The sequence below is a fragment of the Seriola aureovittata genome, chromosome 7 (assembly GCF_021018895.1).
Source record: "Seriola aureovittata isolate HTS-2021-v1 ecotype China chromosome 7, ASM2101889v1, whole genome shotgun sequence".
Classification (NCBI taxonomy): domain Eukaryota; kingdom Metazoa; phylum Chordata; class Actinopteri; order Carangiformes; family Carangidae; genus Seriola; species Seriola aureovittata.
The window spans coordinates 4,784,040-4,795,255 of NC_079370.1; the positions used below are offsets into that span (position 1 = coordinate 4,784,040).

At 40.6% G+C, this 11,216-nt stretch overlaps 1 protein-coding gene across 2 annotated transcripts; it reads left to right on the top strand.

Annotated features, from left to right (window-relative positions):
• The first annotated feature begins 448 nt into the window (after window positions 1–448).
• cfap418 (cilia and flagella associated protein 418) lies at window positions 449–7,949 on the top strand. Of its 2 annotated transcripts, XM_056379755.1 has the most exons (7): window positions 449–677; window positions 1,256–1,358; window positions 2,381–2,445; window positions 2,880–2,945; window positions 3,115–3,210; window positions 5,145–5,241; window positions 7,333–7,949. In XM_056379755.1, exons 1-7 carry the CDS (start codon window positions 532–534, stop codon window positions 7,633–7,635), a joined length of 876 nt encoding a protein of 291 aa, XP_056235730.1. In that variant the 5' UTR covers window positions 449–531; the 3' UTR covers window positions 7,636–7,949. The 2 variants fall into 2 exon arrangements, with proteins under 2 accessions (XP_056235730.1, XP_056235731.1); XM_056379756.1 differs by lacking the exon at window positions 5,145–5,241 and having other exon boundaries at window positions 450–677; window positions 7,333–7,631.
• Window positions 7,950–11,216: the final 3,267 nt, after the last annotated feature.

Sequence of the window (11,216 nt, forward strand, 5' to 3'; positions counted from 1 at the left end):
GGAATTAACAGATAACAGTACTTCCTGTCTTATTTTCAAAATAAATAGATAAAAGGCAGAGATGAAAGAAATATTCAAATTTAAAGTTTAAGTGGCACAACCAGAATGATTGGAGACAGAAATGAGCTAAAATGTATTAGGATTGGTAGTTTAATCAATATCCTGCTACTGCGTCATATTTTATAGATGTAGAAAATAAACAGCAGGGGAAACCAGCATAATTTTTCATTTACATTATAGGCTCGCTTATAAAATCTTATCTTAAAGCCAAAAAGACATATTAGATATTCTTTCAGATTAAATGTATGCTTAGTCCGTGTAACACAGTTCCAGAAGAGGGCGATAATCATCAGGCTTTAAAAATGTAAATGGCAGCGACATTTATTTTGAAGGCAGGTTAGGTCCATTTCCTCTATGTTCTTGTCACTTAGCAACGACGAACGCTCTGAGCTTCCTGGCGGCTAGCCTGTGTGCTAGCAGGGCTAGAGAGGTTAGCCCCCAGAGCTAGCAGGACAGAAAGAAAACACAGACATGCATGATGATGATGATCTGGATGAACTATTGGACGAAGTTGAAAAAAAGTTTTGTCGCAACGTTTCTGTTGCGTCCACAGCTCGCGGGGAGCCACGCGAGGCAGGAAAATGCGGGAAAGAGACCGATGGACAGAAAAAACACAAGTAAACAAAGCTAGTTTGGCTAGCTACAAGCTAACAGTTCAGCGGTGCAATGAAGCTGTACGCGTCTGACTGTCCCTGTGTTGATAATATCTAATGAGCCATTTGTTCTAGGCCTTAAATGGCTCAGCAGCTGCTTGAAAATATAGTGTCAGATGAATATTAAGGGGTGGCTAGATTTATTTTTTTCGATATATAGAAATTTGTAGCTATAAGAGTTTGTAGTGATTTTAGCGTTTTTCTAAATGCCTATCTGTCACAATGTAGTCGCTTCTCAGTGCACCCAGTATCTTATGGGAAAATATCAGTAGCTATAGCAGAAGACAGCTAGTTATTTAGAAACCCATGGAAAAATCCAGAATCCTTTATTCATATTTTTAACTAAAAGTAATCTACATTTCAAGTTTATGATAATCCTATACAATATACAGCATATGGAAGACAAGAAAATATACTGTTTGCCCAAACCATTGATGACTCATAAACATAGAGGTTTACTGTCAGAAGTATTTATTGATATTTACTGATATTTGTTAACAATGAAAAAACAGTTAATCATGTTTTTGTTGCCTTTGATTTAGTGCCACAAAACCTAGAGAACCGATAAGCAGCATCACTGAGGATATTGACGCCCTTCTGGAGGAACTGCTGGAGGAAGACAACATAGATTCCCCTCAATCAAAGGTAAACATGTACCTGTGACAAGGTACAAGGACATAATTTGAAGAATTATTAGTATGAAAGTACTCATCTGGTAAAACATGGCCTAACAATAGTTATCAATGCCCTACCTGGATGTTTATACATATTTTAATGTTGTACTTGATATAATTACTTCAAAATATATTGTTTCCTTTTCTGCCTCCAGCAACAAATTTTATATTTCTTCTTTTCCTTTAGGTATTAAAAATATGATTGAGAATAAAATCTTTTTTTCAAGCGATAACTGGCCATTCAATAGAGCGCATACCTCCGCCAAGACCAAGCAATCCTACACGTCTAGCTGTTATAATAGAAAAGGAAAAGGAAAAAAGAAGTATGATAACATGCTTTGGATTCATCATTATTTTCCACCAGATCTGGATTATTATCTTGATCTGCACCAGATTGTACAAAATCATATATCTCACCACCATAATTGTGTCTAATTTTTCAGATCAAGATCCAAACACTATTTGATGACTTATTGATGAAAATGTTGAAAAATGTTAAGGGAAGTGATAAAAAAAAAAAAAAATCCTCCCTTTAATCTGATCTGTCCCAAAATTTAGTGGGTTCCTCCCTGGCCCATGCCCCACCCCTCCACCAAATTGGGTGAAAATCGGTTCACTACTTTTTGCGTAATCCTGCTGGCAAACAAACAAACACTGGTGAAAACATAGAAGACAATGTTGTACTTTTGCAGATCACATGAGAAAATGAACCTATTTACTTTTCACCTATTCCTCTTCTGCCAAACATTATTATCATGCAGCTGCCGCTCCTCCACGTCTGTACCTGTGTTATTAAAAACAAATTAGAACCATAGACGACACCTGGGCTTGTAAAAGTTCCTAAATCCATCTGAATGTTGTATTAGGATGTAGACGTAAGAGGCGTGGTGACAAAGATGTGGTAACATCAGGTATAAATTAATTAAAATATAATGTAAGAATGTGCTTTTCAAACTTGGAGACTGTAATCTGCTCCTTTACCTTTTATTTCAGAGTGATCAGTTTCCTAAAGGACCACAAGTGGAGAAGAAGCCATCATCTCAGTCTGGAGGCAGGAAGTAGGTCAAGTAGTTGATTCTGAATTGAAAAAAGATGCAGGTGTGAAGAAAAATTACAGGGTATAAGCAGAGGGAGAAATGCACTCAGTCATTTTGAAAGCGTCGTTGTAGTTTTGTGAAGAAATCAAGCCAGTTGCAATATTGTTTGATGCTCAGCCAAATAAATGGTATTTTTAAAGTACTTTGTGTTCAGGGAAAAAATAAAAGTTTCATGCTCACACTGTAGAATCTAGACCAGCAAATAAAAGAGGCACATCTGTTCAATATGTACATGTGATAATAGGAGCAATGTCTTAAATGTGTAATATTTCCCAGTTTCTGCAATGAAAAAGGACAGTTTCTTTTTTTTCTTTTGATTCTTTTGATTCTCTTAAATTTGGATGCTGTGTCCGTGTGTGTCTGGACATGTTCTGCACTGTTTGTTCTGCTTCCAGGTGCTGTCCTGTGTTCGTTGGCGGCAGCTCTGTTGCAAATGGTGTTGGAACAGCCACATCCAAGAGGTGCGAGAAAAATAATGTCATGCTGCGAAGCGTCTGTCCTGTCCTGCCTGTTAATAATGATACAGGAAGCTGGTATAGATTGTTTTTCAGTCATATAAGTGATCCCAGAAGTTCAGCATACTATTAAAGAAGAGTTCTGCAAACAATAACCAGCGCTGTTTACCAACAGGTCATGTGACCAGCTGAGGTGTATATCCTGTGACTTCAGGGTGCTGATGTTTGATGACTGTGAGTGGGACCCGTCCTGTGATTACCTGTTCCTCAGGTGAGTCTGCAGGCTTGCTGCAGTGTTATTCTCACATCAGAACACATGCAGACAAAAAATACAAGACATGTCGAGACGAAGAGACTCCACTCTGCTGGGTGGTTGGTAGGTAATGCAGGTCAGTCAAATGCGTGCAAGCATTCACTCCTGCTGGAGAACTTCCTGACGTGAACTCTGTACTTGTTACTGTTTGCCTCACATTTGTCAAATCAAAAACATAAACAAACTGACAAAGTAATAACTTTCCAGAGTTGTAAAATACTGTTTTATAGTGTCATAAATCTGCGCAGAGTTCCAGTGTCTGATCAGGAATTTCCTGAATCATATTTCATTGTCTCATTCGTGCTTTAAATTAGATAGATAGATAGATAGATAGATAGATAGATAGATAGGTAGGTAGGTAGGTAGGTAGGTAGGTAGGTAGGTAGGTAGGTAGGTAGGTAGGTAGGTAGGTAGTTTGGGTTGTGAGTTAGAAGAAATCAGTGAAATCTGTATATGAGAGACATTTTTCTGAAATGGTTGTTTTTGGATGTTGTGTTCAGTTTGGTTAGAGGGTGGCAGTATTGAGGTGTGAAGTTTCTTCACACTGTTACAGCGGCCCAGGCTGAAAGTAACTGGACAGATGAAGTCAAACAAAATCATCATATTTTTATATTTTTGGGAAAATCCTTCACAGTCAATCACGGCCTGAAGGCTTCAACACACAGACACATCAGCAGACTGTCTGTATCTTCCCTGGCGACGCTCTCTCAGGGCTTCGCTGCAGCCTCCTTCAGCTCTTGCTTGTTTGGAGTCTCTCTGTCTTTAGTCTGGATTTTCAACTCAGTCAGACTGAGATCAGGTGATTGACTCGGCCAGTTGAGGATAGTCCACCCCTTTAACCTGAAAAGCTCTTTGATTTCTGTAGGATCGTTGCTCAATGATGAAATGTCGTCCTCTGAGTTTTGATGAATTTGGCTTCTCTACACAGCTGCGTTCATCTCCACAATCTCCATCCTTTTGACAGAGGCTGATTTCTGTTGCATCAGTCCACAGACCTTTGTTTGAGAGCTCTGCTGGTTTCTTTTTGTGTGTTTTTGTAACCTGGTTTCTGCCTGTTTTTGAGGTTAACCAGGGGGTTTTCATCTGGTGGTGAATCTGAGGTTCTGAGGTTCTGCTTCTGAAGTCTTTATTTGATCGCATAAACATGAGGAAACACCTCCGCCTACAGTTTTTATGACTGCTGTACAATCATAAAGGGGATTTTTTTCTTCACTGTGCAAATGATGTTTCCGCTCATCGAGGAGACGTGTGCTCCCTGCTCTAGCTGGTCGTTTGCCTTGTTCTCCTGTGAAAGTCCCCAACTGTTGATTTTGACAAACCAGCGACCTTTCACATCCCTCTGATAGAATTTTGAGCTTCTTTATTATCTTCTGTACTTGCACGGCCCCATCTTTACTCCTCATATTGACAGACAACTCCACCTCAATATAAATGAAAAGCTCTGAACCATGTGTGAACTCACATTGAAAAGACACACAGCCGCCCAGGAGACATTTAGTGTCTCTGTTAGTGTTTTGTCGCTCATATGTAGTATCCATTATTTTTATTTCAAACTGAATGTGCTGCAGCTCAGAGCCAGGAGAACAGAAAATGTAAATATGTAACTGTCTTATACTTAAAGTCTGGACTGTGTTTCTCCACTTCACATCCACTGAAACACAGAATCTAAAATAAGTGCTGAGGCGTAGAAACATATATTTAAAGTCTGCCATTTAGAAAACTACAAAATCATGATTAAAAAAATCAAATTTGTTTAAGCTTTGTTATAAAACCCCACAAGACCATTTCAAACTCGCACGCAAATCAAATAACAAAAGTCTTTTGTTCACTTTCAGGTGTGTAATTTTTGTCTCCCACATTCCTGAAAAACCACTTTACTTTGTTTTCTCCAGTGGGAACAATTCAGCATCTGCAGATCAACTTGACTCGAATACAAACAAGCAGAGACATTGTGTAAACCCAGCTAAAACACACAAGCAGAGAGAACAGGTACGACGCTCTGATTCACTTTCCCCAGTGAGTAACATGTTTCCTATTCAGTATAAAATAAATATAGACACGTACTCCCATCTTTGTTGCTCAGCAGCAGTCATCACCTATCAGTCACACATCAGGTGATGAACACGGCAACTGTCAATCAAACAGTGTGGGCAGGACAGCGACGTCTTCCTATAGATTTTTCTCTTGACAGCGCTCACACACAGGTTTGAGTTTCTGTAGGTCGTTTGCACAGCTGGTGGTTAAACTGCGGTTAATTTGGCAGATACTGCGATTGTAATACGAGTCACAATTTCAGTTGGAGTGGTCATTTTTGCTTTTTATTTTCTTTTTATTTCAAAATATGAAACTGAACATAATGTGACTGACAGAATATGATGAGTTGGCCGGGGCGTCTCTGTAGCACCACAGTGCTTCATTTTCGGTCTGTTGTGACACATTTTACCTTTTTAAAAAATTTGCAGCTCCTGCGATTTGGATATTGCAGTTTCTCAGGAAATAATATTCTGATCTCCATGTAATAAATCAGACAAAGTTCTGGTGTTGAGATCTGTGAGTTTGTACCATTTGGTGCAGATCCACATGATCATCCGGATCTGGCAGACGTGTGTAAGTTTGTTTGGCGTTGGCGGAGGTCTGCGCTCTTCTAGCTCCAAACTGGAGGCATGAAGCTCTTCTGTTGCAGCGAGAGGAGCTGAGAGAGTTTTAGAGAACAGATTAAGTGGATAACAGCCGTTGTTGTGTTGGAGTGAATCAATTGAATGTATCAGTCACTTGAAATCACTTCATTCACAATGGAAAATGAAGACACTGAAATCCTGTTTGATACCTTTCCGTGAGCTGTTAAAGAAATAATTGATTCATTTAATTTGTCTCTTAATCCTGCTGCCAAGATAAAACACTGAGTTTTTCTACCTTGTTTTTATCCATTTTGACTTTGGTGACACAGTGTCGTTTGTTACGGTAACAGTGACGGAGAGGCCACAGGGGGAAACACAGAGAAAAACTGGGGTGATGGAGGCGGAGGTGAGCGTGGGTGTATTTTATTAATCGCTCACTTCCTGCTTGTCAACACGTCTGCTGATAATACACCATGAGACAGTTGCAAGCCGAGGGTGGAGATGGAACTGGAGATATTGTCTTTTTTATTCCATATATCCTTATTCCTTGTTCCTACCTTACCCAAAATGCAACTCATCCGCTCTCAGTTGAGTGGGTGTTCTTATACTAGTAGCAGCTAATGCATCTTGCAGCCTGCAGCAGAGATGAGGGCGGGGGTGCAGATCTTTTTTACTTTTCAAACTGTCCTCAGGACATTGGAAATGCTCCTCCTCTTCCTTTTTAAAAACGATTGAAGACAGAAGTTTGTCTTCTTAAAGCACGGCTGCGAAGCGTCAGCAGTGAACGCGTCTAAACGAGCTGGTTCAATATGAGAAGCATGAACAGTCTGCAAAATAAATAGAAGCTCCACGATCCAGGGGAGGAAATCACTTTAAAAATAAAGTTGTAATGCATCTCTAAAAATGAAATGTTGCCCCAGAAAAGTCATATACAGGTACGTGTGCCTGTCGATATATAAACATACATATGCAGCTGTGCTATGACTTAATATCACAGGTTTATGGTCGAGCCTTTATGGTTACGCCTCACTTCAATGAAATTTCAGCATTACTCTGTACTTTTTCCCAAAGTGAGCAATGTTCTTTCGGCCAGACGTTGTGGACTTCAGAGCACTCAGAAACACTCAGGAACACTCAGTTTGATGAGTTTGGCCTTTGTGTCTTCACATCAGTGTTAGCGTCTGAAAAGCTTCAGTCCTCCAGCGGCGGAGCTTTGACCAGCCAGCTGCAGAAAGGTGAAGCAGGTTTATAAGAGCAGATAGATGACAGGAGAGATGTGTGTTTGCTGGCACAGTCCAGTTCTTCTCTCTAATGACTCACATATACAGTATACAGCCTGTAGCAACCCAACACTTGATATAAGGCAGATAAAGCCATGTGTTAAGATCATATTGCCTGCAAGCTTTTCAGAATAACAAACACCCAAAATATATAATGTGCTTGTGTTTCTCCGTCTGCGCAGGAACAACATGCCGGACCGTCAGAAGCTCAGAGCCAGGCTGAAGAAGAGGAGAGGTTTCCGGGCGTACGGCTGCCAGTGCAGCTGGTTCTCCTCCTCGGAGCCGACGGACCTCAGGGACCAGGCTCAGCTCAGATGGGTCTGTGGGAAGCACCAGGACTGACGTCGACTCCTCGCTGCTGCAGAACGCTTGTTAAAAACCTACAATCGTTCCGGATCACAGGCCAAAACAGGGACGTTACAGACAGGAAAAACCTCCTCTGCTTTATCTTCTCTCTCTGTCTCTTCAGCTGGTTCCTGTCTTGAACTGTCTGCAGTGAATCTGCCCCAGTTCATGATCTCTTACCTGACGTCGCTTCAACACGGAGGTACGCACTGAAAACACCCGAAAACATCTCTGAAAAAGACTCAAATATCAAAGCACTTTGTCTAATTGATTTAAGAAATGCTTTCTGTTCTAACCATGGCAACAGCTCTAAACAAGGAGGACTATAATCACTCGGACGTCTTTATTCACTGCTCTATGAAGAATTTCAGCTTTTTAAATGTAAAAATCTACAATAATGTCGATATAATATGGAAATTTGTACAAACTCTTAAATTAAAACAGATCAAATCAGCCCTGTTTTGTATCTAAAGGTGAAATGCTCTGCGCAAAGTCAAATCCTGGTTGATTTAGTGACGTTGCATTTCTAATTTCTTATTTCAGGAGTCATTTATGGTGTATTTTATCGACTACTAACACATTATCATGTGTAGCAAACAGTCCTGCTGTTCAACAGGGCGTTAATCACCTGGACTCCCCCGGTGCTGCTGACAACAGTCCCATTACTGTGTTTTGATGTTGTGATTTGTCAGATGTGCAGTTTTCTGCCCCGTTGATCTTCAGTAGCAGCTTCTGCGGCGCTGACGGTCTGATGTGAGCTGATGTGATCTCACTCAGCCCACTCTGAAGTCAGGCCACAGTGGAGTGAGATTAAAGCCTGCTGCTCAGATACAAACACAAGGACGCGTGGAGTCGGAGCAGCTGTGTAATTGTTCAGTAAGTGATGAGTGGGAGAGAGAGCTGAGGGTCAGTGATGCTGCGGTCGACCGAAGAACCTCACAAATCACTTGGTGGTGATTTTCATCTTGTTTTTATTCCAGCTGGTGGTTTTCAAACACTGAGCTGAAGCGAAGCTTTGAGGAAACTGCTGATCTTCAGAGTTGATGAAAGGATTTTAAAACTTAATGGATCATTTCATGAACTCACAGGCTAATAAGACCAGGTCAAAACCTAGTACATGCCTGTGGTCAAATCCTGATTTTATAATCTGTCAAAATCACCAAGCACATAAATTGTGTTTTAGTGCTTCAACTAGTAAAATGATGAATTATTTAGTGTCCAAGGAAACGTCTTCACACTTTTTTTGTCCTACCAACAGTTTAAAACACAAAGATATAGAACAGCAAAAGGCTGAAAGCCCTATATACAACGATTAATCCATTATCAAAACACTTGTGTATTATGTGTATCGACCAATCGTTGCAGCTCTATAGTGTTTTATTATTATTTTGCAGTGACAAACACGTCACCTATTCTTCTCTTCTCTGAATGCAGATCGTCAGCGTGACGTTTTTTTCTGTTTCTGTGAACAAATACTGATAAAACCCTCTTCAGCCTCTCCCCACGGGCTCGTCCGTCCACGCTCCTGTTAGTTCTCTTCGCTTTTTTGTCAGAAATGATTAGTACCTGCTGGGCTCCTGCTGACGCTCGGCTGGGGAGAGTTCTGGCTCATCTGACGGATCCGTCAGACAATTATCGTATCCGAGGAAAACACAGGCTTTACTACTGCCAGCGACAGACAGCGGCGGTGCGAGGACGACTGTCAGAGTCTCTGTTTGCTGTGTTGGACCGGCTCAGTGAGAAATGAGTGGTGAATCTGTGTGTGTGTGTGTGTGTGTGTGTGTGTGTGTGTGTGTGTGTTTAATCTGGCAATCCTGAGTGTGTTTACTCACTTGTGACTGTGTATTTTAACAGAGTTCAGTTCAGTCTCTGCGCTGATTAATCGGCTGCTTAACGTCCAGAGGTTTGAAGGTCTGAAAACCTGAAGCTGACTCGAGGTCCTCGGAGAAGAAAAGCACAGAGCGAACTCCAGATCAGATCAGTCACACACACACACAAACCAAAGATTTTAAAAAGCTCCTTTAGCTGCAGCTGGTGTCGATAAATCTGCCTTTACAACATTTTAATCCAGAGTGAATTATCCTGATATTTACTGGCCAGATGGACATAAGACATAAAACTAAGATTAACGGTCCTTGGAGGATGAATCTCTCATCTCTCTCGTGACATAATCAGGACAAAATTCCATCTTTTGCACAAAAAACATTAAAATGAACGGAGCAGATTGTTTTGAAACCTACTGAGCTCATTCACGCTCCTCAGGTGATGAACCCTTTTGACTTCAGGGTCAAACTGCTTCACATCAAGAACCCTGAACTGACACTAACTAGACCGCAGATCACCATCTGAGATTTAAGATTTTAGATGTTTTATTACCGAAAGTGTTTGAAACCAATGACCAAGACAGTCATGTATTCTGCCACTGTGTTAAAATAAATAGTTGATCCAGAAAAAAGGTGGACTTTTGCAGAGCTTGAATGCGACAATATAAAAACATTTTTAGCTAAAGGTGCAGGATGGATGATTTAAAATAAAAAAATGATCCTGTAGATTCTGTTTCTTTGTCCGGAGTAAATTCTCTGCTCCTACCTGACCCAAAAACCTGGACTCATCATTCTTACTGTTGATTCCCGTCTGTGACTTCTCTCTAACGATGTCGACCTCTTGCTGCATCACTGTATGTGTGTACAGTGTATGTTTGTATGATTCCTGACTGACTCAGAGCTGGATTCTGTGTCACCGTCTCTGAAAAGAAGAGTGACGGACCGATGGGGGAAGACAGAGTGACAGAAATGTGAGTCAGTCTCTCTCCTGTCAGACAGCAGGAAGAACAGAACGACGGAGGAGGAGGAAGAGGCGGGGGAGGAAGAAGAGGAGCAGGGAGGGGAGGAGGAAAACAACAGCCGGATTGCTGCAGCTCTGCAGATCGTAGGATGGAGGATGGAGTGTCAGCTGTTGTCACCTGCTGCCACAGTCAACCTGTCTGAAAACAGAGGAAGTGACAGGGACGCACCTGTGGTCTGTATATTTTAGCTCTTTAACTGTGAGTCACACACAAGTTATAATAAACAACTTCTATTTGTTCATTTCATCACTTTATTAAAAATACTTTTACCCTGCAATAACAATAAGCATGGTGAAGAAAACAGACCCTCCTCCATTGCCTCAGTTATTCGTCTTCAGTTAGTTAAACATCACCGCAGTGAGGTCCAGACCGGTTTAAAAAAACTAATTTACAAAGAACTTTTCAGTTTTTGATGACATAAACTTTTCTTTTCTCTGGCAGTTTAACCCTTACCTTTGTACCATTTAAGTTAAATTTCAAAATTAAAGCTTAAATTTCAATTAACAGATAGTGTATATATAATTGGTGTTATGGTGTTACTGTTATTTCCACAATGGCAGTATAACAAAAAAATAAATGGTATGTAAATACACTAACCCTGCTTAAAGTCCTTTTAGTTTCTTTTATAGATACACAGTAGTTTATGAGAAATAATGTTGTATTTGCATGTTTCCTACAGAGATCTCTGTCCTTTATGGTTTCGTCTTCAGCAGAAAAATGAAGTACTCAGTGTTTTCTCAGCCCTGAGTGGTGACTGGTGTTTCCTCCAGGTCTTAAATAGCAACAGACAACCACATGCTGATTAAGCTCATTGGTGTGATTGCATGGTAATAACTGGAGGCCATTAAGATGAGTGTATCTACATTTTTTTTTATC

Coding starts and splice junctions, on each gene's coding strand:
- cfap418 (XM_056379755.1), top strand. CDS start 532: ATGCATGATGATGATGATCTGGATGAACTATTGGACGAAGTTGAAAAA. Junction 2,946..3,114: donor GGAACAGCCACATCCAAGAG/GTGCGAGAAAAA, acceptor GTTTACCAACAG/GTCATGTGACCAGCTGAGGT. Junction 5,242..7,332: donor CACACAAGCAGAGAGAACAG/GTACGACGCTCT, acceptor CCGTCTGCGCAG/GAACAACATGCCGGACCGTC.